Consider the following 25,404-nt stretch of genomic DNA (forward strand, 5'->3'; position numbering starts at 1 on the left):
GTTTCGGTTGTTGAGGAGCGAGATGATCAGGTCGAATGAGAGCTCCGTTCCGATCGAGTTCGACGGATCCAGGGAAGGGACCGGGTCCTGCTGGAGGTGGGATGGTTCCTCCTGAGGCGGCGTACTCCTGCTGGTGGTTGGCGTACTGCTCGAGCTCGTCGTAGTAGGCGTCGTAGAGGACTTCGAGCTCTTCCTCGATGGCGGTTCTGTTGGACGAGGTAGAGAAAGGAGGAAGAGGGTCAGGAAGGGTCGATTGGATGTCGAGGGAAAGGAGGAGTCGATTTCCGAGATCGAGATCGAAGGGTTCGAGGGAGATGAAAAGAAAAGAAGAAGAGACTAACCTCTTCCGACCACAAACCGCACACCCACAGCTATGCTTCTGCTGATCCTTCATCTTCTTCAACACGTTCTCCTTCTCCACCTTGACCAAACTTCTCCTCTCCTGCTCTCCCAATCCCAACCAGAACTCCTTGATCCTCTCCCTCTCCTCCGTCGAACTCGTGCTCCAGATCTTCGCAGGAGGAGCGGGTTTCGCCAACTTGGCGGATCCTCCAGCGGCCGTCGAGGACGAGGACTTGGTGTTGCTGTTGGTGGTCGAAGCTGGAGGGTGAGGATGAGGATGGGAGTGGTTGTGGTTGTGAGCGGGAGGGTTGTTGTTCGAAGGAGGAGGAGGACCTGTCGAGGGAGCCTTCCCTGCTGCTCGAGCCGACCGAACGGCGAGGTTCTGAGGGACGGGGTTGGGATGAGGGTGGTTGTTGGTTGCTGGAGGATGAGGGTGAGGGTGGTTGTGTGTTGGAGGAGGGTTGGAAGCGGGAGGAGCGTAGGGCATGGGCTTCTTGCCTTCAGCTCGAGAAGAGGGGTGGGGAGGAGGAGGGTTGGAAGGAGGATGCTGATGATGGTGTTGAGGCTGCTGCTGCTGCTGCTGCTGCTGCTGCTGTTGAGGCTGGTACTGCTGCTGCTGCTGCTGTTGGGGAGGAGTAGGATTCGATCGGATCGGGGGAGGAGGGAGAGCTGGTGCTGGAGTCGGAACCGAAGGAGGAGCCGGTGAGTTCGAGGAAGCCTTCTTCTTCTTCTTCTTGTTCTTCTTCTTGGATCCGACCTCGCCGTTTTCCTGAGGGAAAACCTCCTGCGACTGAGAGTAGCGAGCATCGTCCGAGTAGACGTCCTCGTCGAGTTCGTCGCCACTGAGAAGGAAGGAAGAACGAAAGAGATGGAGGGAAGGAAGGGAAGGAGTTCAGCTTTTTCGTCCTTCTCGTCGACCTTTCGGCCATCACTCCCAAGGTGAACCCTGCTCAACAGCGTCTCCAACCTCGTTGGCTACCCATCGCACACCCATTCGAGCCCATCTCGAAACTCAGATCGATCTGGAAAGGAAGAACCGAGGACTGACCTATCGTACTCCTCCTGACTCCTCTCGTCCAACATCACCACTCCTCCGACCGTCGCTCCCGTCACGTAACCTCCTCCCTGCCCCCCGTTGGCTCCACCTCTAGCCCCGCCCTGCCTCTCCATCCCATGATCGGGGTGAGGCTGGAAAGCAAAGTCCAAACTACTCGGATCGAACGACCCCGGAGGGAGGACAGCGTTCGCAGACATGGTTCCTCCTCTCGCTCCAGCGTGAGCGGCGCTAACGATCTGCTGAGCCATCGCGAGCATGGTGTTGTTGGCAGGTCTCGATCCATCTGAAGCTCCGTTGGGAAGTCGGGAGTTGGTGTTGGGGAGAGGGAGGATGTTGTTAGGGTTGTTCGACGAAGGGTGGTGGTTGGGGTTTGGAGGGAGAGGAGGGAAAGCTCCCGAGGTCGACATCGGGAGAGCGTTTCGAATAAAGTTGCGAAGGTGGGAAGGAAGGGAGGTCCAGTACTCCTCGGTCTCTCCGAACGAAGGATCTTCCATACGACGATAAAGTTCGGTAGCCGTGTTGACGAGGTCGGCGTGAGCTGAAGGACTGAGTCCTGAGGCAGAGTAGTCGAGACCGCTCATGACTCCTCCGAAAGCTGCTCCCATGGCTCCGTTCATAGCTGCTCCTGCTGAAGGGTAGCCTCCGACGACTCCTGGTGGATAAGGGAAGTTGTTGGGGAGGGAAACCGGAGCCTCGAGAGCAGGGAGGTCGTCCTCGTCGTCGTCGTAGACCTGATCCTGACCTCCTCCCTCGTATCCTCCTGGTACACCGCTTCCTGGGTTGCCTCCTCCAGCTGCTGCCTGAGCTGCTCGCTTTGCTGCCTTCTTCTTCTTCTTCTTGGAGTTGGCTGCCGAGAGAGGAGGAAGTTGAGCTTGGTCTGCCGACTGCTGCTGCTGCTGTTGCGCTGGCGGCGGCGGAGGAGGACCTGTTGGAGGTGGTGGGAGACCGTTCGGTAACGAGTTGGACGACTGTTGATTCGAGGAAGGTTTGATGGCCATAAGAGGGAGGGGGGCGAGAAGGAGGAGAAGAAGGGAAGGAAGGGAGCGAAAGAAAGCGAGGAGATGGAAATCGAGGTCTGCATCGAACAAAGGAGAGAGAAAAGGATCAGTACAACGTTTCAGACGAGCTTGAAAAGCAGAAAGAAGATGGTAGATAGGTAGATAGGTCCTCTAGGGTAACAAGAGGAGCAGAAGATGTTGAGAGGGAGGTTGTGAGGTGCAAGAAGGACGGCCGTAGATGGTCGAACCTCATCGTCTCTTCCCTCCCTTCCCTTCCTTCCTTCCCTCTCTCTCCGACCTCCCTAGAGCCAAAGTCCCACAGATAATCGAGCCCCTGCTCTGCTCTATCTACTCCTCTCTCCCCAGAGAGCTCTCGATCTCTCTTCTCTAAGAGATTGAGCCTCTCTCGTCGCTTCCTTCGCTCCTTCCACCACCTAAGCCCTCTTTTGATCCTTCCTCTCCTCGATTCGATAGCTCGTCCAGTCCTGGTCCGATTGCCTCCGTTCAAGCTAGATGGGGATGTGATTACTAACCTCTCTTTGGACGATAGAAAGAGTGGGTAGGGTTAGGTGGAAGGGGGGGAGTTGAGGAGGGAAGGGAAGAGGAAGGGGGGATGTGGTCAAGGTGAAGAAAAAGAGTGAGGGCGAGAGAGCCTTCCCCTTTCCTCCCAAAAGAAGTCGAAACAAAGGAATCGCTTAACATCCATCTCCTCTTTTGGAAGAAACATCAGCTTTGGACCCAGCACCATAGCTATCAGGCTATCAGTCACTCTCGACGCCTCGATAAACTTTCCTCGAAGGATCGGTGGTATCGGAGCGTGAAACCGCTCGTTGAACGTCGTCTCCCTTCCTCCCTCCTCCGCCTTGCCCTTTCCCCTCCTCCTTCCCTCGCCATGACTTCTCTCCCATCTCTCTTCCCTCTCGAAGACGTCCCACACCGTCGATTCGCTTCGCCTCGCTTCAACGATATCTCGAATCTGGCGAGAGGAGGATGGATGGAGGACGACCTCGCGTCCACCTTATCCTCTTCTCTCCCCTTTGCTCCCCCCCACTCAATCCATCTCTACGAGCCTCGATCAAGGAGTTCAATCTTGTACCTCCTCCTAGGACATTCTCCTACGCGATCCTCGATCCTCGTAGGACGAAGGCCCTGGGCGTGAGTGCCAGCAGAACTCATCGAGCGAGAGACTCGTCCTCTCCCTTTCCTTCCTCTCCTCTCCTCTCCTCTCTGTCTCTTTTGCCCTTTCCCTTCTCCATCTCAACATCACGCGGTGGATCAATCCATCACCTTCTCGCTTCATCGCATCCAACTTCTCTTCTCTTTCCCTTCCTCTCTTTCGTCCTCCTCCTCCTCCTTCTTCGTCCTCCACTCTCGGTCCTCTCGCTCTTCATCCCTTCCCCTTCCCTTGCAGCCTCAACCGACAACTCTGCTGGCAGAGGGGTCGGTAGACTGGGGGGGGTAGAAGGAATGTCGATCGACGGACTCGTCCTTGTTGTCTTTTCCCTTTTGTCGGGCGGGAGGACAGCACGTCGTTCCTTCCACCCACCTCTTCTTCTCTCCCTTCTCTCCTTCTCGATTCCATCTCAATTCTCTCCTTATCTCTTCTTCTCTCTTTTATATCTCTTCTCTCTCTCTCATCTTTCCTTCCTCTTCTTCCTCTCGAGTCTCCGTTTCCTTTCATCTCTTGCTCTCTCCCCTCCTCCTTCCAATCCCTCGATCTTCATCCCTCCTTCTCTACTTCTCACATGCCTATATCGTTGTGTTATCCAGTACGACGATATATGCTTAGTGGATGGTAGCCTTTGAAGCGATGTCGATCGAGAGACTGCTCTTCTGAATCTGAGGTTCACCTCGCGAGTCGTGCCGCACCTCGAGCTTCTTCCCCCCTTTCGACGGGCACGATAGCTGGTTCGTCCTCTTGCTTTTGCAGAAAGATCAAGCCAGCTTCATGCGCGTCACCAGGATGAAAGACGTCGCTCGAGCTGCTCAAGAGATCCCCTCGCATCCGACGCTTCTTCCTTGTCTTCACCTCGGTCATCTTCCATCCTTCTCCTTTCGTTGCTTCGCCTCCCACTTCACTCGTGAGGAACACCAACTTAGCCTCCAGCTCTCCTCCAGGCGGAAGGCAAGGTGTCGGTGTTCTCATCATCTAGAAAAGTGGCAGGAGGGCTCGAGCGAAAGACGACGCTTCGGCTGTTCGTCCTCAAGTTCGACCGCTCGATACCTTCGTCCCTTCAATCTCTCGCCTTGTCAACAGGATACTCCGTACGAAAGTTCTTGTTGACTTGCGGTCGAATGAAGCGACGTTGTTGTCGAGCTTTGACCTGTGAGAAAACATCGCGATGAATCGACGCGTCGCGTTTTCTCTCTTCCTCTACGGTCCGTTTCCTCGCTGTTTCATCCCCGACTTCATCGACCACCAATACAAGTCCGGCTAAATCTTGATGGACTTGGTATAGGATGTCGGTGTGGCGGGGGGGGTGTTGGGCGATCCAAGAACAAAGATCGATCGAACGCGTCGTCATTTTGTTCTCTTCCTTTCGCCTCCGAGTCCTCGTCCCTCCGGTCTAGGAAGAGCAACAGCTTTTACCGTCGAAGTTCCGGTACTAGAGTACCAGCTGATGTAGCGTCGAGAGCGGGAGGGACGTCGGTCGGAAACCAGCCATTGTTTCACTTTCTTCTCTTCTTCTTTCGCGTCTTCTCTTGTCGTCGGGCTTTCAGCCCTTCTCGTCGATACAGCCTCAGAAAGACACTCTTTTGAGGGGTGGTTTCGGGTGAGAGGCTGTTGCTCAAGCATATTTTCCCTTTTCGAGAGTCGTTCAATACCTTTCCGACGCGTCTTTCTTTTCTTCCAATTCCTTCGCTAATTCTCTCTTCGTCCTTTCACGAGATCTTCGAAATCACCAGGCAGGTTGATCCCCGCTCTCTCAAGTGGGACAGGGGACTTGATCTGGTGGTTTCACGAGCTCTTTAAGGATGTCAGATCATGATCGAGGAGGCCGGTCACCTTCGGTTGTTGTATCGGGGCTCATCCCCTCAGATCTCGCTCGACTCAGCAGAGGGGTTCTCAGCTCCATCTGCTAGACGATTGAGAGGCGCTGAGGGATATCTACCGAGAAGCTCGAGCCTTTCCCGTCCCGTCCCGTCGCTCGTCCCGTTTTCATTTCGCTCGTTTCTCTTTGCTCGAGCTTCATCCCCTCACTCTCACACGACCTCAGCAGATGGCTTCTGCTGGACGATGGGTGATCCGAGGGATGTCGCCCAACCTTCCTTTCTTCTCTCATCTGCACATTGTCCGTTCGATCGAACGCGTCGCGTCTCTCTTCCCCTCTTCTCCCTTCTGCTTCATTCTTTCATTCCCTGCTCCTTCATCTTCATCGCCAGTCATTCTCTCCCGAGCCAACTCTTGGAGGAAAACCTTTTTGTCGATGAAGGCGGGCGATGTTGAGCGAAGAACGACCGAACGCTTTGCCACATGCAAGCGTTTCGACTCGAGGCCCAGCTCTCGTTGCTCATCCCTCCGCTCCTCTTCAACTCAGCGGGCTCCCTGTTCTCGATCCGCTGGTGTTTGATGGGCTTCTGGAGGGATATCTACCGAGAACCTCGACCTTCTCGTTTTCTGTCATTGTTTTGCTTTCAAGTTTCATCTTCCCCGAATCTCGAGTACTTCATCCCCTCCCTTCCACACTCCCTGAGCAGTCCAGTCCTACACTGAGAGTTTTTTTGCTGGTGGGAAGCTGTGGCGTCGAGGGATGTCGTCCGAGCCCTCTCTCTTTTCTTTCTTTCAACAAAGCTTCGATTCGACGCGTCTGCCCTCTTCCTTTCGTTTTTCGTCTTCTCTCGCTCTGAAGTCGTTCTTTCATCCCCTGATCTCTTCTTCAGCACAACCAGTCCTTTCCTCTCTGTCTTGAAAGTTATGGCGGGAGGTTCTGGTTGGGTTGGAGTTACTTTGGAGGGTGTTGAACAGCAGATGAACGACACGAGAGGCCAACGAACGCGACGGCGACTTTCCGTTTGCTCCCTTTTGCTGAGGTTTCTTGAGTACTTTTCCGCTTCGGTTTCCCAGGTAGTTTCGTTTTTGTTGTCTGTAGGAGAAGAGTCTTCATCTGCGATTCGAGTGCAGAAGTTGCGAGATGAGAGGGAGAGGAAGAAAGACGACGCGTCTCCCGTCACGTTGCTTCCTCCCTCCCTCTCTTCCTTCCGTCCTCTCTCACTCTCGTTCGTTATCTCTCTTTTCAACCTCCCCTCCCTAACGCGTTCTTCCTGTTCTCAAAACCTAACTCGTATCCTGCGGTACATCACTGCTCTCGTCTCGTCTCTCTCATCTCTTTCTCTCTCTCTCTAGATCTCTCTTTCTCTCTCTCCTCTCCGCTCGTTATCACAAAGAAGAAAAAAAATCATGTTGTTTCATGCTCGAAGTCGAAGTCGAGTCGAGTCGTATGCAAAGAGAATCAAAGTACCAAAAGAAAAAGCAGAAGGAAACACAGCGAAAAGAGAAAAGGGAAACAGTAGACACGTCGAGGAACCGAGCCGAAACGAGAGCCAGCGAGCGAGCGGTTTAGAGCTTCGCATCGAGGATGAAGTTGGATCCCTGTGTGCCGATACCGAGGAAGGAAGCAGCCTAAAGAGCGTCAGTGTTGGAGAGGGCGACGGGGTAGACTAACGTCGAGGACGAAAACGGAAAGGAAACGGAAAGGGAGGGAAAAAAGAGAAACAAACGGACCTTGGCGATGCTAACCTCCAACTCAGCGATCCCGGCGTTGATCAACGACTGCTCGTACGCCGAGATCTTCCCGATAGGCAAGATCTTCTCGATACCTCCGGCCTGAAGCGAACGCAAAACGAAGAACGAGTCAGTTTCGAAACGCGTCTCCCCCCCCCTCTCCCCCAACCCCACCCACACCCCCAAAACCAAATCGAAGGCTTTGTCACTCACCCCAAGCTCAACCCTGACACTGAAGAACTCCAACTCCTTCCCTCCCAACTCCTTGACGACGGCCTTGCCTCCCTCGGGTTCGGCGGAGAGGGAGACGTAGGAAGGGGAGATGAGACCCTTCTCTCCCTTGGAGGCTCGGATGACGAGGGAGGCGAATTGGGCTCCGGCTGGGGATGAAGGAGGGAAGAGAGGAGGAGTCAGTTTGGGGAAGGAAAGGAAGAGGAGAAGGGAAGGAGAGAGAGAGAGAGAGAGAGACGAACCGTAAGCCATCGACAACGTAGCCGATCCAGCTCCTCCTTTGGCCTCGACGACCTCTGCAAAGAACAACACACAACCCGAAATCAGCTCTATCTCTCTCTCTCCTTCCTCTGCTCTTTCTCTCCCACCAACGCGTTTCTGACGACTCACCATCTCCTCCGAACTGAATCCTCTTGACGATGGCCGCGAGCTTCTCCTCGTTCTCGAGCACCTCCGCTGGCAGAGCAGGGCTGGACTGGGAGAGCAAAGGGACGATGGTGACTCCCGAGTGACCTCCGATGACGGGGATGGAGTCTGGTGGACGATAACGAAAGGAGAGGGAGGGTCAAGTCAGACGCGATGGCGACGAGGTTGGAAGCGGACGAGACGAAGGAGAGTGAGTGAGACTCACAATCAGGCGCCTTGGTAGGAACTCCAGCAACGTCGGAAACGAAGGTGGAAGCTCGAACGACGTCGAGGGTGGTGACTCCGAACAACCTAGAACCAAAACACCCAACGAAACCAAGTCAGTGCTCTCTCCCCTCCTTCCTTTTCCCCCAATCTCTTCCCAAAAACGTCTTCAGCACCCACCTCTTAGCATCGTAAGTTCCAGCAGCTTTGAAGACCTCAGCGAAGACGGGGACGGTCGAGTTGACGGGGTTGGAGATGACGAGCACAAAGGCTTTGGGACAGTGCTCGGCGATCCCTTTGGCGAGGTCTCTGCAGATTCCGGCGTTGATCTGAGAGAGAGAGGTAGGCGAGTGAGGAGGCGAGTCGAGGAAGGAGAGAGGGCGAGCGAGAGTCGAGGGGAAGGACGAGAAAGAGGAGGAGACGAGACGAGACGAGAGAGAGAGAGAGAGAGAGCAACGTGGTCGGTCGGTCAGCTTCACCCTTCTCCTTCCCATCTCTCGTTTCAACCTCTAGCACAGAGTATACAAGAAAACGAACCTTGAAAAGATCATCTCGGGTCTTGATCAAAAACAAACAAAATCGGGGAAAACGAAAAACCCAAGGGGTCAGCTGGCTCGTTCTTCCAAAAGCTCGGGGAAGGTCGAGAGGAAGGAAGGAGGAGGAGGAGGGAGGAGAGAGAGAGCCGAGCTCACCATTCCAGGCTTTCGAGGGACACCTACCAGAAGCGCAAACCACCAAAACGAAAAACGAGACGAGCGTCAGCGAAGCACGTTTTCTGTCTATACACTCTCTACCTCCTCTCTCCTCCTTCTTCTGATGCGCTCGTCCATCTCCTCCCCTCCCTCTCTCTCTTTCCCTCCAACTCACCAGCAGGGATCACGACGATATCCGCTCCCTTCAACGCGTGAGGCAGACCGTCAGGAGGCAGGAAACCGGAGACTTGAGCAGGAGTGTCGATGTGGGAGAGGTCGACGGCGACCTGGTCAACCCAACCAATGCGAAAGGTCAGGTTAAGAAACGAACAGAAACGAAAGGAAACGAAAGAGAGCGAGCGAGAGGGTTGAAGAGAACTCACTCCAGGAGCAGCTACGACGTCGTAGAGGGTGAGCTGTAGTAATGCGATTAGGGTTGTTGATTAAGAAGGGGTAAAGCATGAGGATGGAGGAGAAGGAGGAGCAGGGAGGGAGGGAGGAAACGGGTGGGGAAGCCGATGAGCTCCTTCGCTCTTCTCTTCTTCTTCTTCTTCTTCTTCTTCGTCTCTATCTTCTCGGTTCTCTACTACTCGTTCTAAACGCACCTTGGTAACCAAAGGGTTCGTCTTGAGCAACAACGATAGAGGCTGGCCGATACCACCTGGCACCCATCAAACCCAAACGAACGATCAGCTCTTCGCTCCTTCCTCTCTCTCCTTCCCTCTCAAACACCTCCTTCGTTGGACTCACCAGCAGCTCCGATAACAACAGCGTGGACCATCTTCGTTCTTTTTCCTTTAAGTTTGAGGAGGTAGGTTTGTAGGGGAGGGAGGGTTTTGGGAGAGAGAAAGGAGGAGGAGGAAGGAGGAGGAGATGATGGTTGATGAAGGTCAACTCTCCAACTACTCGAAAGGGAGACCCTTCCTTCCCCACCGGGTTTAGCATCGGATTTAAATGCTTTTGCCATGTGAAGAACGCGTCGACACAATCAAGTAGAGCGAACAATCCCGAAGAAGAAAGGAAACACACTACTGAGAATTCTCGGGTGCGAAAGGCGAAGAGCGAGGAAGAAAGAAAGAAACGGACCAACGGACGTCTTCGTCGTTTCGCGTTTCGCGTTCGGAGAGAGAGAGACATGCGTATACAGAGTGTGGGCAGAGAGAGATTAGAGCACAAAAAATCGAAAGAGAGAGAGAGAGAGATAGAGATGAAGAAAAGAAGGGAAAGGGAAAGCGAAATGCGAGGGAGGGGAACGTGAAGACGTGTGGTACTGATTCAAAAGCGAACGAACAAAGGAACGGAACGGGAGGTCTTAGACGAAATAAGATGGTACGCCGCCCTGGCCAAACCAAAACCAAAGAAGACCGAGTCAGTCCAACTGAAGAGTGGAAAGGGAAAGGGAAAGATTCCGGGTCTCGGTTAACGCACCTGTCTTCTCGACGCAGGGTTCCTCTCGTCCGTGTCGTTCTCGGGAGCGGCATCGAACGTCTTGAACACCGTAGATCCGTTGTCTCCTACCTGCATGATCGAGGCGAGGTTGCCGCAGCGGTAGCAGTAACTGAAACGCGCCGAAAAAGAAAGGAGGTCAGAGGGAAGGAGAGAGGGAGAGGAAAGGAAGGAGAGAGAGAGAGAAGGGAAAGGGAAAAGAAGAGCGGGAGACCTACTTTGGTGCAGACCAGACGGTGACGAGCTGGTTGTCGAACATGTGCTTGTAGCCCTCCTGGACGAGTTGATGAGCTCGGGCGATGAGGGTGAGGTCGTTGAGATGGGAGAACTGAGAAGGAGAGAGGGAGAGAGGGAGAGCGGGTCAGCTGGAGGTAGAAAGAGCGAGTGAGAAACGAAGGTTGAAGCTCTGGAACTCACTTCTTGTGTTACTTTGGCTGAGAGGGGGGAAAGAGGGAAGAGAGGAAGACGAGGGTCAGAAACGCGTCGACGAACGGAGCTCAGAGCTCGGCGAGGCGAGAGAGACGAACCTCCGAATAACTGTAGACGAAGAAGGGAGAGACGATCAGTATTGAGACGAGACGAGCGCAGGAGAGGGAAGAGTGACTTACCCATCCAGCACCACGCGGACTGACAGCCCAGGTCTCTACGTCTGAGGAAGGGAGATCGAAAGATGAGGACGATCAGTTTCCGAGCTCGAAATCGCGTCGAGTAGATCCGTCGACTTTTGGACGAGATGTTCAAGACTCACCATCCTAAGAAACGAAAATAAAGGAGAGCAGGAATCGATCAGCTCTCGTGTTCGTCTCGAACACCCTCCCCTCGTCGACGCGACCGTTCCGTCCCTCCCTTCAACTCCGTCGAGCCCAGCTTTGATACCCAAAACTCACAGGATCCGACCACATCACATCTGAATTATCCCACGAAGAAAGAAAGAAAAAAAAGTGTTCAGCTTCACTGCTCGAACGAGAAGAAAACGAACCGAGGGCCGAGGACAGTCGAACTCACCACAAAACGCTCCCTCATGCGGAATCTCCTGAGCCCTCGCTATCGTCCGAATCTGATCGATCGTCCGGATATCGGGAGAAAGACCTCCGTGCACGCAGAGGATCTGGCCGTCGATGATCTGTTGGTTTGAGAGAGTAGGAAGGGGGGAAAGGTCGAGGGGAGAGGTTGAAGGGGTCGAGGTTCGGTTGAGGAGGGCGAGGCGTTGTAAGTAGGTTGAGAGAAGTGGGCAGGAGTCCAGGAGATGAATGAGGAGAGGGAAAGTCGAGAGGGAACGACGAGGAAAGAAGGGAGGTGGGTGTGTGAGCTCGAACGTCTGAGCTCGACTCGGGCTGAAGAAGGATGAAGAAAGATGTACGAACGGCTGGGAAGGAGTCGAAACGAAAGAAAGATGGGTCAGTTTCCTGAATCAGCTCTCTCAGAAGCTCAGAGCTCGAGAATAGAAGCGACTCACCTCCTAGAGGCAAATGGTCAAAGACCTGACAGCAAGCCTTCCAAACCGAAGCGTTTCCATACTTCTGCTGACACTCGTCGTAGAATCCATACACCTGTTCCATTCCCAACACACCGAGCTCGTCAGATCCTAAAGTTTGATCTCGTAGCGACGAAGTAGAGGGAACGAACCTGGGTGATCTGCCGACTCTCGTGGTTTCCTCTCAGCAGCGTGATTCGATCCGGATATCTGTACGAGAACAAATCGGTGAGCTAAAGGATAACCTCGGGGTAGAGAAGAGCAGCTGAACTAACGCTGCTTTGAGAGCCATCAGCAGCGAGAGCGTTTCTAACGAGCTGTTGGGGAGAGAGGCGAAGGAAGGAAGGAGAGGTTCGAGGTGAGGTCAACGAAAAGAGCTCCTTCCCCTGAGTCCAACCTTCCTCGTAACCTCTGAGCAGCTTCTTGACCACGAGAGAAACGTACTAGAGCCCTCGATCAACAAAGTCACCTATGGAAAGTTGTGTAAAGAACGAGAAAGAGGTTCTGTCAGCTTGAGCGCTCGAGCTCTCTTCTCCTTCCTTCTTGAGCTCTCTCTCACCCTCGTCCTTCCGACGTCTACAAGCACCAAGAGACGTTGCACGTACCCATAAACACGTAACTCGTCCCTGGAACCATTCCTCCCCTCCTCAGCAGCTCTACGACGTCCCAAAATTGGCCATGTATGTCTCCGCAAACGGTCACAGGAGACGAGACGGGTTGGACGTTGGATTCCTCGATGAGAATCGAACGAACTCGGTCGCAAAGGGCTTTGATTCGGTATTCAGGTAGATGCTGAATACGGTCGTGAAGAAGAGAGGGGGTCGAAAGAGGTCAGCGTGGGGAAAGAAGAGGCAAGGAGAAGGGAGGGACGCTCGAGGTGAGCTCGGGGGCTCAAGAAGGAAGGAGGTGAACTCACTCGACATTTAAGGAGGTACGATATGGTTGGGTCGGTAGTTGTCAAAGGTTCCGGTGGCGGTGGTGGGGCTGCTGACATCGTGGGAGGTGAAAGGTGGAGGGGAAGAAGGAAGGGAGGAGAGGAAAGGGAGAGAGCGAAGGAGTTGTTGGTCGTTGGAGGTGAAGGCACACGAGCGAGTATTCAGTCAGCTTCTACTCGGTCTTTTGCTTGATTTTCTCGAATGTCTACGTGTCAAAAGAGTAACTGAGCATGTGTCGATACCTACAAGATATTAAGCGAAGAACGAAAGTAGGGGGAACGAGGTTGAGCGAGAGAGAGAGAGAGACCGAGAAGCGACGCGAGAAAGAAGAGCTCAAGAGCCGATCCTTCAAGCGGGAATCAAAAGAAAGTATGATAGGTAGATGTGACGGAGAAGAGAGAAAAGGAGAAGTGGCTTGAAAAGGTAAAAAGTCAAAAAGGAAAGGAGGGACGAGGGACGAAGGACGAAGGACCGCGTCGCGAAAGGCGAACCCACTGCTCTCCTCCCAGCTAGCTCGACCGCGAACTCCCAGTCCAACCCCCCCTCGACCTCCTCATGTCCCAGAAGGATTACTCCAAACACTCAACGCAGCTTCTCTATGTCCGTCTCTCCAAGCGAGACGACCTTCACGCTCCTCCCTTCGCCGCTCCCTTCTTCAGCCTTCACCTCTCCCTCTCCAGCTCCCGATCCCGCCTCACCCTTCGCGTCCTGCTCAACCTCCCTCATCAGATCAACGATCTTCTCCTCAATCCCTCGACTCCCCATCTGGCCCGATCCGTGAGGGTCAACCATGGTGCCGGTCGCTCCTTGAACACCCTCCTTCTCGTTGTGATGCGAGCTCTTCGAACCGGATGACGAGGAGGTTGGCAGTTCAGAGTGAGGACGAGCTTCGATTTCGGGGGACTGGAAGGGGTAGGGAGGTTGAGAGGAGTTGGAGGTTGAGGAGGCTGGAGACCTTAGAGGGAGATGGGAAGGAGGAGCCGTGGGAGGAGGGAGGTTGGAGGGAGCGACGGATGGATCTTGAGAGAGCGAAGGAGAGGGAAGAGGAGGAGTCGAAGGTGGAGATGGAGAGTCGGATTGAGCTGCCATTCGAACGCTGAAAGGTCAAGGAACGAAACAAAGAAGGGAGGGAAGGAAGAAACCAAGGTCAGTTAACCGGGCCTCTGTCAGCTCCTCCCTTCCTCCTCTTGAGACGCCCTCCACCTCACATCCAAGCTCAAAAACAGTACGTACAGGTTTCTCTTCTTGACCAGCAGTCTAACCGTCCTCTCCCTCTCTCCTTCGCTGAGCTGCTCCCAGTTCGTGATCCTCGACAGGGTCCCGTTGCTGTTCACCACCATCGGACCCAAAGCGTCGAACTTGAACACTCCTCCTGCCACTCCTGCCTCAGCCTTTTCAATCTCCACCTGAGGGACCTTTCCTGCGTCTTCCGAGGTAGGGTGAGGAGGAGCTTGAAGAGCGAGGACGGCCTTCTGGGTTCCTTCTTGAGCCGTGGAGGAGGAGGAGGAGGAAGGAGACGAGGTTGACGTCGATGGCGAGATCTCTGGTGCTTCACCGTTCTCGAGAGAGTCAGGCGTCTCAGAGGGAGCAGCGTTGGAGAGGGCGATGGTTTCGTGGGCGGCGTTCTCCTTGGAGAACAAGAGAGGGAAGGAGGCCATGGTTTGCTGGAAGAGGGGGTGATGGATGTTGGGAGGAGAGAGAGAGCGGAAGGAGACGTTTGACCTGTTTGGCACGGAGAGGTAGATGAACAGACCGTGCTATCTATAGTCGTGTGTACCGTTCGCTCTGAATCGAAAATTTTCGTAAGCAGCATACTCAACTATGATTTCTGTCATTTTTCACTAATTTCGAGAGCAGCTTCTGGGGAGAAAAGCGCGTCGGCGCTCCTTTCGACCTTCTTCCTCTCCTTCTCCCTCTCCCCATCATCGGCAGATCGAAGGCATTAGATACGTTAATTCTGGTTGACACTCTACTCTCAAGCAGTCTAAAGAAGCTTGGCGATAGCGGAATCGATCTTCTCAGGCGTAGTGGTGGACGCGAACCGGTCGACGACCTTACCCTCCTTGTCAACGAGGAACTGGAGGATGAAGAGGAAGCGTGGACAGCGGAGGATCAGCTTTGGGAGAGTCCGAAGTAGAAAGGTTAAACTGAGAATGAAAAAGAAGCCCACCTTCTCGAAGTTCTGTCAGGAAGAGATCAAAAGAGCGACGTGACGCGTCGGAATGATGAGAAAGTCAGCTCTCTCGTTCAGTCCCTCGCAATTCTTCGACAGCAGACCCTTCTCCAGTCCTTCCGGATAGCTCTAATCCACTGTGGAAGGTTTGCTCACCCATTTGATCCGAGTCAATCCGAGGATTCCAGCCTTCTCGTTCTTGAGGAAGTGGTAGACTTCGTTTTCCTCGGGCCCGTTGACGTCGCTCCTGCAGAGATGGAAAGGAGACATATCAGCTCAACGAGTTCAGCTTTCGAGACGAGATCAAGTTGAGGAGAGGACGTACTTCTTAGCGAGAGGGAAGGTGACCTAAAGGAACGAGACGGTCAATCCGAAGCGAGAGAGCAGAAGGTCAGCAAACCTGTTGGAATCTCTCGAGAAGAAGGAGATGAATGTCAACGAACTCCGTGGTTGAGCTGACAAGACTGTGATTTCGCAGAACAAGGGTCGACATCGATTTGAGGTCAGCAAGAGAAGAAGGGGGCCGCATCGAAGTTGGACGAAGGGCGGAGTTGAAGCTTCATGAAACAGGAACGAACCTCGACGATTTCATCGTCCGTTCCGGGCTCCTGTCCTCCGAACTGGTTGCTGTAGCAGAGAAGAGGTGGGTGGAGGGAGATCAGCAGAGCCTTCAGGGGCTGAGTCGGAGAGAGGAGAGGAGAGGAGACGAACCAAGGGAATCCGAGCACGACGAGGCCCTTCGACGCATATTTCTCGTGCAGAGCCTCAAGACCGGTGTACTGGGGGGTGAATCCACATTTACTGGCGACGTTGACCTGCGAATGGAGATCGGGGCGAGAGAGAAAAGGTGGGACGAGGAGGGAGCGATGGAAGAGGGGGAGGGGAGGGAGGGAGGAGGAGAAGGAAGTTTGTCAGCTTGAACGAGAACTTCAAGTCGCCTGAGCGAGGATTAGCATCGAAGCGAGAGAAAGGGAGGGCCTCACGATGAGGACGACCTGGGAAGAGTTGAGCGAAGATGTCAGCTTGAGTGAGGAGGAAGGAAGAGAGGGGGGGGGAGGGAGGAAACATCGAAGCTCACCTTTCCTTTGAACTCAGAGAAGTTGACGACCTTTCCCTTGAAAGGAGCAGAGAGTTCGTAGAAGGTTTTAGCGACAGACATGGTGTTGAGTGTGATGGGGTTGAAGAATGGGTGGGGTGGGGTGGGTCAAGAAGTGGTGTGATGGTTAGGAGGGAAAACGAACGAGCAAGGGGAATCGGAAGGAAGAAGGGATCGTCAGGTCTCGACGACGGCGTTTGGTTCCTTTGGTCGGCTTCGGGCTGTTGGAATAAGCGGACATATTTCTAGTATCAGTAAGATCTTTTTCTACCCGATCTGAGCGGACACGAGTCTGAAGTGGAGGAGGAAGGACAGATAAAAATCGAGGAGCGTCGTGTGTCTTGCGCGAAAAGAAGAAAAGAGCGACGTGTGCTCGTTCAACGAAAAAGGCGAGGGATCTAGACTAGAGCAACTATGGAAAACCTTCCTTCCGTTCCCAGCCTCGAAATAGCCCCTTCCTTTCCTCATATCCCTGTAGCATTTCCAAGCGTCCCACCAGACTCAAACGATCCTCTCGTCGTTCGCGACTCCGCCCTCGAGTCGGCCTGAGGGATCTCCACCGCCTTCATCGTCGGCCTCCCTCCTCCCAGCTCAACCTCACTATCCCCAGCTCCATGATTGACTCCCATCTCCCAAGGCCACTCTCCTTCCTCATGAGGACGATCGGCGGATGTTGGAAGAGGCGAGCCGACGTTCGTTCCAACAAGGTACAAGGCGCGTCGCTCCGCCGAGTCTGGATCTCCTGCGAGGAAAGGAAGCGTCGATTGACTTCCTCCTGGTCGAGGTGGGAGAGGATCCCACGGGACTGTTGCTGTGGTGAACGAACTTGTCATTTGAACGAACTTTGGGCGACGGAGAGCGCTCCAGAACGGTTGTTGTGAGGAAGGCGCGTCGGAGTGGGAGGGAGTGTCGGCGAGGTAGGGGTAGGAGGAGTCTTCTGTTCTTTGGTGATGACGACGACGACGAAAGAAGAGGAAGACTGCTACGAGAGCGAGAAGAAGAAGTGGGAGGAGGACTCCGAGGAGGATTGGTAGGAGGTGATGGGGGGAAGAGGTTGGAGTGAGAGTTGTTGTTGTGAGAGAGGGAATCGCCGAAACGATGGGAGGGCTTGCGGTCGACGTCGAAGAGGATTTTGAGGTCGAAAGGGAGGAAGATGGAGGTGATGAGGTCGAGGGAGGGAACGAGGTTTGGAGAGGGGAGGCGGAGGTAGTTCTGAAACGAGGAAGAAGAAAACGCGTCTGAAAAATGAGCGTCTCGTTCTCATCTCTTCTCCGAGACTCGAAAAATCTGAGCACTCACGAAACGAGAAGTCTAGTACTTGATCTGCCCATATCTTCCCCTCCAGCCGTCGTTGAAGCTCCAGCAGACGTTCCTCTTCCTCCCTCTCCTGTCTCCTCCGCTCGCCGTGTTGACGTCGCGACAACACTCCAACCGCACACGCTCTTCCTCGCCTCTGCCAGTTGACTGGCGATACTGGCGACCACATCAGGGAAGTCCACACCTTCCAGCAACTCTTGCTCGAGACTCCGGTCGTAGCAGAGGAGCGCTGAGGGAATCGTGAGGCTGCCCGAGCAGAGGGGAGGGAGGAGGAGGAGGGAGAGGGGACGGCGACGAAGGTTCGTTCTGGCCATGGTGAGGTGTTCGAGGATAGATTTCGTAGAGTACAGAGTGAGAGTTGAAGGTTGGTGGTCTGTCAAAAAACCAGAAAAGAGAGAAAAAGCAGAGTGGGGGTCGTGAGGAAACAGACCTCGTCAGTCGAACGAGTTTCGACTCCTGAGTCTCGCTCTCAATTTCACTGGGAGAAGAGCGAGAACGATACGGTGAGCTCGACGGTTCGACACAAGATCTGCTATATTAAAGAGAGTGGACGAGTTCAGCGAAGAGTGAGTTCGGTGAAGCTTGAAGTAGGAGAAGAGAGAGCGTCGGACGCGTCTCTTCCCGCCCTCTTTCGCTTTCTCGTCCTTCCTCGTCCTCCTCTTTCCCCAGCAACCTCCCTCCGAGCAAACCCAAAAAAGCACGCAAAAGTCATTAACGAAATCGTATCCAAACCCTCTCCCTCTAAGCCAACAACAACTCCCACCCCAACTCCCTCATCACCTCAAACAGATCCACGTCCTTCCCGCTCCCGGGATCCATCGCCTCCAAAGCGTCCCTCCTCGCCCAAACGTTCTCCAACAACCAAAGCGAAGGTCGACTGTTCCCCACCCAGATCGCTTCGTTCCCCAGACCCCTTTTCAACACGGAAGAATCAAAGCGTCCGGAGGAGAGTCAGCGAAGAGAGAGAGAGAGAGAGACGCGTCGAACGACATCAAGAAAGGGGAAAAGCGAAAAACGAAACGAAACGGAAAGAACTCACTCGAACCAATCCCTAAAAATCCCCCTCTGCTCCCCTTTGCACAACCACCCGGCCATCACCAACGGGAACGTCGCGCTCCTCCTCAACTGAGGATCCGGCAGCAACCTCGTACACTGTACCAGCAGATCCACCGTCAACGAGATCACCGGCGAGTACGGATCGGGACTCTTCTCCACCACGCTCGACAAGTAAAGCTGCGCTCCATGGAGGTAGATCTGGAAGAGGAGGAGTTTGGTGGAGAAGGGTTCGTGGGAAGGATGGCGAGAGGGGAGCCATTGGGTGTTGAGGTTGGTTTGGATTTCTCGACCTCGAGCGGCGAGGAGGACGGGGTCGAGGGTGTTGGTTCGGAGGGAGGAACGTTTGTAGGATGCTAGGGAGGAGATTTGGAGGAGGAGGAGGGTGCCGAGGTTGGAGAAACCGACCTGAGGAGGGGAAGGGAGGGGAGAGAGGGGATAGTCAGCGATGGGGGAAGAGGGAGAGGAAGGAAAGAGAGGGGACGAACAGCGTGGTTCATGTCGATTCCGCTATCTGGGTTCGAAAGCACGGCGGTGTAGAGATCGTAAAGAGGAGTTTCCCTGGCGAAAAAGCGGAAACGAAACCGAAAACGAAGACGCGTCGAACTCGAAATCAGCTCTCCCTCCCTCCTCCCTCTCTCTTCCCCTCTTCTCCTCCAAAACTCACTCCGAAAGCGTAATACACCCCAACACATCCACCCAAAGCGTAAACTTCAACAGATACATCAACACCTCTCCCAACCTCCCCTGCTCCATCTGACCTCTCATCGCTCGTTCCCCTACGATCCTCTCGACGCATCTCCGAGCGATCAACAGCGGTTGGTACCACGCTGAGATGCCTCCTTTGATGACTTCGCTCCAGATCATGCGTTGGGCGGTGAAGAGAGCGGAAACGACGTCGATGGTGTTGTCGGCGAGGGATTGCAGGAGGGATTCGACTGAGCGGAAGGGGGGAGGGGGTTGGAGGTTGAGAGAGTGGGAGGGAGGGAGGGAGGGAGGGAGGGAGGGAGCGAGGACGTGGGTAGGTGAGGGAGGTGAGGGAGAGGTATGAAAGGAAAGAGGTCGAGGAGGAGGAGTAGAAGGAAGGAAGGAAGAAAGAAACGAAACGTCAGTTTTGCGTCGATCTCGATTTCGATTCGACTCGACGCGTCTCGACGCGTCCCAACCCCTCTTCCGAAAAAAAAAACTCACAAGCTCGCACTCTTCAAACATCAAACCCAAGAGGAAAGAAACAAAACAAGAGTCAGCATCGTCCCCCCTCCCACTCCCCTCACCGCCCGAAAACCCTCTCCCAAACCCAAACTCACCTATACCCCTGACTCTCCCCCTCCGTCACCGGCGGCGTCCACTCCCTCGCTCTCTCCCCTCCTCCCGGACCCGCCGCAGCACTCCTCAACCCCTGATGCCTCGACGCGAAACAACACATCACGTCCCTCCAGGAGGGCATCCGCATCGCCACGTAGATGATAGCCTGAGCGGTTTTAACCTCGACGAGTCGATCTTGAACGGCGGTGGGGTCTTCGATGAGGAGTTGGTGAACGCCAGAGGCTTTGTAGTGGGTTTGTTGGGTGATGGAACCGGGCTACATTAAGAGATAGGGAGCGGGGACGGGAGGAGAGGTTAGGTTTTGGCGTTCGAGAGGGAGAAGAAAGAGAGGGAGAGAGGGACGTACTCGTCCAGCGAGAGGTTTCAAAGAATCCATCAGACCAACGCTGTTTCGATTCCCAAAACCACCCAAAAACAAAACAAAACAAACGTCTCGTCCCGTCAGCGTTTCTCCCTTCCCTCCCTTCCCTTCCCAAGCCTCCAAGTCTCTCACTTACTTTACACCTCCTCAAAAATAAAAATAAACTCACCAGTATTGAATATACTGCCCAAAACGAAACGAAAACGAATCAGCCTTCTTTCTTCTCTCTCTCTCTCTCGACGCGTCTCTCTCTCTCTCTCTCCTCTCGCTTTTCCCACTCACCGTAAACTCCCTCACGCCCAACCCCAACCTCTCCAACGGACTATCCAGTCCGATCGGAACGGACTCGAACCCCGTCCTCGCGATGGACGGTCTTCTCAGCATGCCTTCCTCGTCCTCGTCGTCGAGCCTCGAGACGCGCCGATCAGGGGAGCTGTCGAGTTGGAGGAAAGCAGGGGAGATGCTTCCTGCTCCTGCTCCCCAGGGTTGGGGTTGATGGTGCTGCCGCTGGTGGTGGGGGTGATAGGGTTGATGGTGGTGGTGGTGGTGGTACGAGGAGGAAGAGGACGAGGACGAAGACGACGATGGTTCCGCGGAAGCTGCTGCCAGTGGAGGGAAGAACGCTTGGGTTTGTTCGTAGTCGTAGTCGTAGGAGTGAGAGAAGCTGCTCTGATTTTGAGTCTGGTTATAGAGTTCGTGTTGATGCTGAAAGGGAAGTTTCCTCGATGATGAAAGCTGCGACATGGCGAGCGGGAAATCGATCGGTTCCGGCGGAGGGAAGTACGCTTCGAGGTTGTTTGCGACGGTGATGTTGGTTGGAGGTGGGTGGTGGTGGTAGTAGGATTGAAGGTTGATGGAGAAGGGTGGTGGTGGGCTGAAAGCTGTCGAGGAGGAGGAGGGAGGAGGGGAGGAGGAGGGTTGATGAGGAGGTTGATGGAGGAGAGGGTGAGGGTTCGGAGAGGGCTGTTGTTGTTCGGGGAGAGAGCGTAGGAAAGGAGAGGGTGGGGAGGGGAATCCAGCTTGAGAGTGTGAGAGAGAGAGAAGGAAGGAGGGAGGAAAGAGACGCGTCAAATGAAAAGGTCGAACACGAGGAGAGAAAGGACGTGAAAAACTCACGAATCTCGTGCTCGGGCTCTTCCTCCATCTCCTCCTCCTCCTCCGACGACGAGCTCTCCGAAACAACCACCAGTTTCGGTTTAGGAACAGCAGGAGCTGCAACCAAACCACCACGAACCGTCAGTTCCTTCGCGTTCGATCTCCTCAACGATCCGACCCAAACTCACCTTTCACAACCTTCTTCCCCTTCCCCTTCCCCTTCTCCTTCTTCACCCCAGTCGCAACCTTCCTCTCCCTCTCCCTCGACCCAGACGACCCACCAGCAGCCCCCAGATCCTCCTTCGTCTCCAAACTGAACGTGAACCTCAAAACCTCAGGTTTCACGTCCGTCTCCTCCTCTTCCAGCTCGTCCTCCTCCTTCCCCTTAACCCTAGATCTCCTCGACGCAAGCGTCCCCCCAGCTTCGCCCTTCCCATGTCGTCGAACTCGTCCGGAGCGTTGGAGGAAGGCCGTTATCTGCTCGAACCAGAAACGAAAACGAAAACGAGATCGGGTTTCCTTCTCTTTAATGAGCTTGAAAGAGGTGCATACGAGACGTTGACGGGAGAAACGTACCTCAGCTCGAACGGATTCTAGGTTGGTTTTGTTTTGGAGGTAGAGTGGGCCTGGCTCGAACCGACACGAACGATTGAAGTGATCAGCTTGAGTACTCTTTCACCTCCCTCCCTCTCCCTTCAACTCTCGTTTGTTCGGGTGAGACTCACGTTTGCTGGAATACCCTAAGCACTCGATGTTGAGTCTTTCGCAGGTCTGTTTTTATCCACCCATTAACAAACCGAGAGATAAGGAAAAGGTCAGTCAAGATCTATCTTCGGGGCGACGAGAGAACGGCGACCCTCTCCCCTCCGTCCGTCCGTTCCTTTGGCGAGCTCAAAACGAGACGAGGAGACGAGGACGTACAGAGCAGCCTGGTTTGCCTGTTTGAAAAACGCCAAACGTTGGTAACGTATATTAGCCTTCCGCTCTTCCCTTCCCCTCTGAGATATAGAAGAGGAGAACTCACGTTCATCGCATTTCTAGCAACAAACCAACGACCCCAAAACCAAACGAGTCAGCTTCGAGCTCTCTATCTCCTTCCCTTCCCTCCCCTCCCTCTCCCTCTCTCTGCTCTCCTCCTCCTCCCCGTTGTTCCCCATCCCCATCCCCATCCCTCCAAGCCCAAGCTCGTTCGACTCACCTTCCTCCTAGCCCTACAGAGAATACATCCGCTGAAGGTGACGAGCTTGGGTTTCTTGATCGAGCTCGAGGTCGAGCTCGAACCCGCTTCCTTCTTTCCTGCTGCTGCTGCTGCTCCCTTGGTGGGCGGTTTGGAAGTATCCTTGGCCATAGATACGAAGCTGGAGAATAGAAGGACGAGGAGAGGGAAGGGAAGAGAAAAGGAGGGGAGGAGAGGGGTGGTTGGACGTTGGACGTTGGAGGAAGGAAGGAGGTTGAGGAGGAGAAGGAGATGGCCGAAAGCGCTAGGCGGAATCAGAATCACTGCAAGGAATATATATTTTCTTCTTTTGTCTTGCGAGGCTTTTTTGAGATGCGTGAGGGAGGAAGGGTTTAGGTTCCTGGTTTAATTTTGCCTGGGGAAGAAAACGAAAGAGACGAACGACGCAGGGGAAGGACTCGACTCGACTCGACTCGACTCCTCGCCCCGCTTGCTCTCCGGGTCATGCAAGTATTAAATCGAATCGAAAGAAACGTTGAGAGGTGTGAGGTAGGTACGTTTAAGCAAAGCAAGGAAGAGGAGAGAGATGACGTTCAGTGGGACTTGACGTCCAACCCGTGAAAGTTCCGATTCTTGACGCGTCTCGACCGTCTCTGCTGCAGACGAAGATACTTGTATCTGCGAGAAGCCAAGACCACGAAAGGCACAGAGGTCAGCAGCGCAAGGTGAGAAAGGAAAGGAAAGCAAGAAAGGACGAACAGTAAACCGAGTGAGCTGGCGACACCGAACCGAACGAACGAAGAACGAGTCAGCTCCCCATCTCCTCCAACCCCTCTCTCCGAAGCACAAATCAACTCACTCCTTGACCAGCACCAACGCACACCCTCCCACCGCGTTCCTCCACCAAACCGGATCCAACTCGCCCTCCTCCCTGCCCCTGGCTCCCCCTCCCCACCCTCCCGCTCCCGCCGTCCCCATCCACCACCCTCCTCCTCCTTGCTTCCCATAAACCGGCGGCAACCCCTTCAACCCCAAGAACCTCCCCAACCCAGGACTCCACTTCCTCGCTGCCTTCTCCAACCCCCACCCGGCTAGAGCTGAAAGAGCAGGAGAGAGGAGTGCTCCGCAGGCGAGACGGGTGAGGGAGTGTCGGGTCAGGTAGAGCGCTTCGTCCGCGAGAGCTGGGGGGGCTGGAGGGGGTGCGAGTTCGACGGCGGGAGGAGGGTTGTTGGGGTGGGCGTCTTCTATTGTTGTTGTTGTTGTTTTTGGGAGAGGGAAAGGGGAAGTGAGAGAGAGAGGGGTGGGGGTGAGAAGAAACTTTCGAAGGAGAGAAAGGGAAGGAAAGAGAGACGAACCGATCTCGATGTTGAGTCTGACTCCAAAGATCTGATCGTCTCCTCCGAGGTTGAACTGTCCGCCTCTTCGTCCTCCGTCTGAGGAGGAGGAGTTGGACCAGGGAGCAAAGAGACCCGTTCCGAGGAGGACGGAGCGTTGGACGCGTCGTTTGAGGTTGACTGAGAGGTGTGCGTTCGTTCGACGAAAGTGAAGAGAGACGCGTCAGATTCGAGCTCTGTCGAGAAGGGAGTGAAACGAGACTCACGGTAAACGACGTTCAACGCAGGCAGGAGAGCGAGAGTGAGTCCAGGACCGGGAGGGAAGGTCCAGGCGAGGGAGAAGAGGCGAGGGTTGCTGAGCGACCAAGCTGGGACGAGAGGGTTGGCTGGCGCTCGGGGGAGGAAGAAGATGGGGAGGAGGATGAGACCTGATTCGAGGCTGTGATGAATACGAGGAGAGGAGAAGAAGCGGGTTAGTGAGGTTGGGAGAAGAAAGGGAAGGAGACGAGAGCAGAGGAGGAAAGGACGAACAAAGTGAATCGCTCGACGGAAAGGATGTCGGAGGAGAAGGCTGAGGTGATTTGAGCGTAGGGCTGTTAGAAGAAAGAAGCAGCGTGGTCAGATGTTGAGATTTGGAGTCGGATATAGCTGAGAAAAGTTAGGAAGCTGCACTAACAAGAAGAGGAACGGCAACCAGAGCCCAAATCGGCCACGAACGCACGCTGTTTCCGAGGACGAGAGTGGTAGCTCGCTTGCCGAGGTAGCATCGCAGAGAGCTGTATCCGAGGACTCCAGAGGTGAAGATGAAGGAAGAGGCGATTCCTGGGTCGAGATGGACGAGACGAGAGGACGTTTCATCAGTCGCGTCTTCGTTCGATTTCCAGAGGAGTCGAAATGAGCTTGAGAACAAACGGACGAACCAGTGAGGATCAGAGCTGCACACCCTCTCCCTATGATCTCGTCACCCATATTGAAGATCTCTAGAGGCAGGCTCGATTCCTGCGAGAGCGAGAGAGACAGGAAGGACGGACAGGCTGGTCAGCTCGACGTCGAGCTCGAGAGGGCCGAGGACGAAAGGAAGAGAGGCCGACAAACCTCGTAGATGGTATAGGGTTCTTTGCACTGAGGGCACGAGATAGGTCCAGGTTTGAGCTGAGCTTGCTCTTGGGAAGCGATCCAGACGAGAAGGCATTTCTCGTGAGCGACGAGTGAGCAGTGGCTGAGGAGGGAGGAGAGGAGGAGAGGAGTGGTGAGCTCGAGTCTCTGGTCGCAAATTTCTGAGAAGGGGTAGAGACGACTCACCAAGGATGAGCCCATGCCTTTCCGACGGAATCGACGTCGGCTTCATCCTCCAGGCAGACCCAGCAGCTCTGGTTCGAGGGAGAGAGAGGGGAGAGAGGAAGGAGGAGGGAGGTCAGCTTCGAGCTCATCCTCCTCTTTCGAGCTGCTGCCTCATAGGTTGCTCCACCTCCTCCGAAAAGTTCAGACGTCCAAGTGCATCTACAAGAGCTCTACGGCCAGTGAAAACCTCGGTTCAGACCGAAGAAACAAACGAAAGGAAGCTCACCTTCTCCTCGACGTCCTCCACCTCAATCTCCTTCTTCTCCCTCGGCGGTGGCAAGTCGATCCCCCTCCCATGAGCTCCTACTCCCGCCATGTTCACTATCGGCCCTTCAGTATGATCTGTACTCCCGTCCTCTTCAGATTCCCAGTCCTCGAACTCGTCGGAGGTTCCTCCTCCTGGCGTTGACGGTGCTGGAAGGGGGGGACGAAGGGAAGGTCGACGGAATCCCGGAGGGTGCTCTCCTGGTGTTGCTCGGGAGGATGCTCGTCGGATGGAGACGGGAGGAGGTCGAGGTCGACTCATAGAACAAGGGGAGAAAGGAAGAGAGGAAGGTTTGCTTGAAGCTGTCGTAGTTGGAGGGGAAGGAGCAGCACACGAGC

The 25,404-nt window shown here is 54.6% G+C and overlaps 9 protein-coding genes across 9 annotated transcripts; all 9 read right to left on the reverse strand.

The window, feature by feature from the left end:
- Window positions 1-6,775: 6,775 nt before the first annotated feature.
- BDY24DRAFT_395662 (malate dehydrogenase) lies at window positions 6,776-9,736 on the reverse strand. Its single transcript, XM_076641328.1, has 13 exons — window positions 9,424-9,736; window positions 9,279-9,334; window positions 9,057-9,089; window positions 8,849-8,960; window positions 8,674-8,696; window positions 8,519-8,539; window positions 8,162-8,310; window positions 7,983-8,068; window positions 7,742-7,885; window positions 7,594-7,647; window positions 7,334-7,500; window positions 7,121-7,222; window positions 6,776-6,988 (listed from the first exon to the last, which is right to left on the reverse strand). The coding sequence occupies exons 1-13, from the start codon at window positions 9,638-9,640 to the stop codon at window positions 6,956-6,958; spliced, it is 1,197 nt and encodes a 398-aa protein (XP_076494832.1). The 5' UTR covers window positions 9,641-9,736; the 3' UTR covers window positions 6,776-6,955.
- A 61-nt stretch (window positions 9,737-9,797) lies between these two features.
- Window positions 9,798-12,658, reverse strand: BDY24DRAFT_395665 (serine/threonine-protein phosphatase). The gene is given in 16 exon segments (XM_076641329.1): window positions 9,798-10,012; window positions 10,102-10,231; window positions 10,338-10,447; window positions 10,537-10,553; window positions 10,647-10,656; window positions 10,728-10,769; window positions 10,992-10,993; window positions 11,006-11,026; window positions 11,125-11,242; window positions 11,516-11,517; window positions 11,576-11,669; window positions 11,746-11,803; window positions 11,869-11,910; window positions 12,038-12,062; window positions 12,199-12,385; window positions 12,510-12,658. The coding sequence occupies 16 exon segments, from the start codon at window positions 12,585-12,587 to the stop codon at window positions 9,986-9,988; spliced, it is 963 nt and encodes a 320-aa protein (XP_076494833.1). The 5' UTR covers window positions 12,588-12,658; the 3' UTR covers window positions 9,798-9,985.
- An 82-nt stretch (window positions 12,659-12,740) lies between these two features.
- Window positions 12,741-14,235, reverse strand: BDY24DRAFT_395670 (uncharacterized protein). Its single transcript, XM_076641330.1, has 2 exons — window positions 13,762-14,235; window positions 12,741-13,624 (listed from the first exon to the last, which is right to left on the reverse strand). The coding sequence occupies exons 1-2, from the start codon at window positions 14,184-14,186 to the stop codon at window positions 13,111-13,113; spliced, it is 939 nt and encodes a 312-aa protein (XP_076494834.1). The 5' UTR covers window positions 14,187-14,235; the 3' UTR covers window positions 12,741-13,110.
- A 106-nt stretch (window positions 14,236-14,341) lies between these two features.
- Window positions 14,342-16,132, reverse strand: BDY24DRAFT_395672 (glutathione peroxidase). Its single transcript, XM_076641331.1, has 10 exons — window positions 16,111-16,132; window positions 15,780-16,018; window positions 15,685-15,696; window positions 15,413-15,516; window positions 15,280-15,328; window positions 15,145-15,165; window positions 15,027-15,049; window positions 14,858-14,948; window positions 14,699-14,710; window positions 14,342-14,605 (listed from the first exon to the last, which is right to left on the reverse strand). Exons 2-10 carry the CDS (start codon window positions 15,858-15,860, stop codon window positions 14,513-14,515), a joined length of 486 nt encoding a protein of 161 aa, XP_076494835.1. The 5' UTR covers window positions 15,861-16,018; window positions 16,111-16,132; the 3' UTR covers window positions 14,342-14,512.
- Window positions 16,133-16,248: 116 nt separating this feature from the next.
- BDY24DRAFT_395674 (uncharacterized protein) lies at window positions 16,249-17,431 on the reverse strand (the record flags this gene model as incomplete). The annotated part of the gene is made up of 2 exons (XM_076641332.1): window positions 16,249-17,009; window positions 17,097-17,431. 2 exons carry the CDS (start codon window positions 17,426-17,428, stop codon window positions 16,262-16,264), a joined length of 1,080 nt encoding a protein of 359 aa, XP_076494836.1. The 3' UTR covers window positions 16,249-16,261.
- Window positions 17,432-17,641: 210 nt separating this feature from the next.
- On the reverse strand, window positions 17,642-19,234 carry BDY24DRAFT_129209 (transcription factor domain-containing protein). Its single transcript, XM_076635988.1, has 4 exons — window positions 18,835-19,234; window positions 18,656-18,728; window positions 18,154-18,575; window positions 17,642-18,027 (listed from the first exon to the last, which is right to left on the reverse strand). The coding sequence occupies exons 1-4, from the start codon at window positions 19,032-19,034 to the stop codon at window positions 17,856-17,858; spliced, it is 867 nt and encodes a 288-aa protein (XP_076494837.1). The 5' UTR covers window positions 19,035-19,234; the 3' UTR covers window positions 17,642-17,855.
- A 499-nt stretch (window positions 19,235-19,733) lies between these two features.
- On the reverse strand, window positions 19,734-20,742 carry BDY24DRAFT_395681 (uncharacterized protein). Its single transcript, XM_076641333.1, has 2 exons — window positions 20,137-20,742; window positions 19,734-20,037 (listed from the first exon to the last, which is right to left on the reverse strand). The coding sequence occupies exons 1-2, from the start codon at window positions 20,596-20,598 to the stop codon at window positions 20,020-20,022; spliced, it is 480 nt and encodes a 159-aa protein (XP_076494838.1). The 5' UTR covers window positions 20,599-20,742; the 3' UTR covers window positions 19,734-20,019.
- A 58-nt stretch (window positions 20,743-20,800) lies between these two features.
- BDY24DRAFT_129090 (Zn(II)2Cys6 transcription factor domain-containing protein) lies at window positions 20,801-22,440 on the reverse strand. Its single transcript, XM_076635986.1, has 7 exons — window positions 22,148-22,440; window positions 21,974-21,986; window positions 21,871-21,887; window positions 21,675-21,720; window positions 21,526-21,575; window positions 20,971-21,426; window positions 20,801-20,873 (listed from the first exon to the last, which is right to left on the reverse strand). Exons 1-6 carry the CDS (start codon window positions 22,295-22,297, stop codon window positions 21,115-21,117), a joined length of 588 nt encoding a protein of 195 aa, XP_076494839.1. The 5' UTR covers window positions 22,298-22,440; the 3' UTR covers window positions 20,801-20,873; window positions 20,971-21,114.
- Window positions 22,441-22,609: 169 nt separating this feature from the next.
- BDY24DRAFT_395685 (uncharacterized protein) lies at window positions 22,610-25,378 on the reverse strand. Its single transcript, XM_076641334.1, has 9 exons — window positions 24,763-25,378; window positions 24,556-24,679; window positions 24,381-24,459; window positions 24,137-24,282; window positions 23,992-24,053; window positions 23,727-23,899; window positions 23,482-23,640; window positions 22,886-23,370; window positions 22,610-22,804 (listed from the first exon to the last, which is right to left on the reverse strand). The coding sequence occupies exons 1-8, from the start codon at window positions 24,888-24,890 to the stop codon at window positions 22,982-22,984; spliced, it is 1,260 nt and encodes a 419-aa protein (XP_076494840.1). The 5' UTR covers window positions 24,891-25,378; the 3' UTR covers window positions 22,610-22,804; window positions 22,886-22,981.
- Between the last annotated feature and the right edge of the window lie 26 nt (window positions 25,379-25,404).

The sequence above is a fragment of the Mrakia frigida genome (genome assembly GCF_051309035.1).
Source record: "Mrakia frigida strain ATCC 22029 unplaced genomic scaffold BDY24scaffold_24, whole genome shotgun sequence".
Lineage (NCBI taxonomy): Eukaryota > Fungi > Basidiomycota > Tremellomycetes > Cystofilobasidiales > Mrakiaceae > Mrakia > Mrakia frigida.

What these genes read in the sequence shown, in the direction of transcription:
- BDY24DRAFT_395670 (XM_076641330.1), bottom strand. Translation starts at nt 14,186, where the DNA reads ATGGCCTCCTTCCCTCTCTTGTTCTCCAAGGAGAACGCCGCCCACGAA. An exon ending in CTGGTCAAGAAGAGAAACCT is followed by an intron (nt 13,625 to 13,761) that starts GTACGTACTGTT and finishes TTGACCTTTCAG; the next exon opens with CGTTCGAATGGCAGCTCAAT.
- BDY24DRAFT_395665 (XM_076641329.1), bottom strand. Translation starts at nt 12,587, where the DNA reads ATGTCAGCAGCCCCACCACCGCCACCGGAACCTTTGACAACTACCGAC. An exon ending in ACCGTCTGGTCTGCACCAAA is followed by an intron (nt 10,232 to 10,337) that starts GTAGGTCTCCCG and finishes GGCGCGTTTCAG; the next exon opens with TTACTGCTACCGCTGCGGCA. An exon ending in ACCCTGCGTCGAGAAGACAG is followed by an intron (nt 10,013 to 10,101) that starts GTGCGTTAACCG and finishes TGGTTTGGCCAG; the next exon opens with GGCGGCGTACCATCTTATTT.
- BDY24DRAFT_395681 (XM_076641333.1), bottom strand. Translation starts at nt 20,598, where the DNA reads ATGTCGCAGCTTTCATCATCGAGGAAACTTCCCTTTCAGCATCAACAC.
- BDY24DRAFT_395672 (XM_076641331.1), bottom strand. Translation starts at nt 15,860, where the DNA reads ATGTCTGTCGCTAAAACCTTCTACGAACTCTCTGCTCCTTTCAAGGGA. An exon ending in CTTGTCAGCTCAACCACGGA is followed by an intron (nt 15,050 to 15,144) that starts GTTCGTTGACAT and finishes TCGTTCCTTTAG; the next exon opens with GTCACCTTCCCTCTCGCTAA. An exon ending in ACCTTCCCTCTCGCTAAGAA is followed by an intron (nt 14,949 to 15,026) that starts GTACGTCCTCTC and finishes CCATCTCTGCAG; the next exon opens with GAGCGACGTCAACGGGCCCG.
- BDY24DRAFT_129090 (XM_076635986.1), bottom strand. Translation starts at nt 22,297, where the DNA reads ATGGCCAAGGATACTTCCAAACCGCCCACCAAGGGAGCAGCAGCAGCA. An exon ending in CTTAGGGTATTCCAGCAAAC is followed by an intron (nt 21,576 to 21,674) that starts GTGAGTCTCACC and finishes GGTTCGAGCCAG; the next exon opens with GCCCACTCTACCTCCAAAAC. An exon ending in TAGAATCCGTTCGAGCTGAG is followed by an intron (nt 21,427 to 21,525) that starts GTACGTTTCTCC and finishes TGGTTCGAGCAG; the next exon opens with ATAACGGCCTTCCTCCAACG.
- BDY24DRAFT_395685 (XM_076641334.1), bottom strand. Translation starts at nt 24,890, where the DNA reads ATGAGCTCGAAGCTGACCTCCCTCCTCCTTCCTCTCTCCCCTCTCTCT. An exon ending in TGCGTTGAACGTCGTTTACC is followed by an intron (nt 23,641 to 23,726) that starts GTGAGTCTCGTT and finishes CACACCTCTCAG; the next exon opens with TCAACCTCAAACGACGCGTC. An exon ending in CAGACTCAACATCGAGATCG is followed by an intron (nt 23,371 to 23,481) that starts GTTCGTCTCTCT and finishes CAACAACAATAG; the next exon opens with AAGACGCCCACCCCAACAAC.
- BDY24DRAFT_129209 (XM_076635988.1), bottom strand. Translation starts at nt 19,034, where the DNA reads ATGATCTGGAGCGAAGTCATCAAAGGAGGCATCTCAGCGTGGTACCAA. An exon ending in GGGTGTATTACGCTTTCGGA is followed by an intron (nt 18,729 to 18,834) that starts GTGAGTTTTGGA and finishes CTTTTTCGCCAG; the next exon opens with GGAAACTCCTCTTTACGATC. An exon ending in ATTTTTAGGGATTGGTTCGA is followed by an intron (nt 18,028 to 18,153) that starts GTGAGTTCTTTC and finishes CGTGTTGAAAAG; the next exon opens with GGGTCTGGGGAACGAAGCGA.
- BDY24DRAFT_395662 (XM_076641328.1), bottom strand. Translation starts at nt 9,640, where the DNA reads ATGGCAAAAGCATTTAAATCCGATGCTAAACCCGGTGGGGAAGGAAGG. An exon ending in CGAACCCTTTGGTTACCAAG is followed by an intron (nt 9,090 to 9,278) that starts GTGCGTTTAGAA and finishes GCATTACTACAG; the next exon opens with CTCACCCTCTACGACGTCGT. An exon ending in GGAACTTACGATGCTAAGAG is followed by an intron (nt 8,069 to 8,161) that starts GTGGGTGCTGAA and finishes TTTTGGTTCTAG; the next exon opens with GTTGTTCGGAGTCACCACCC.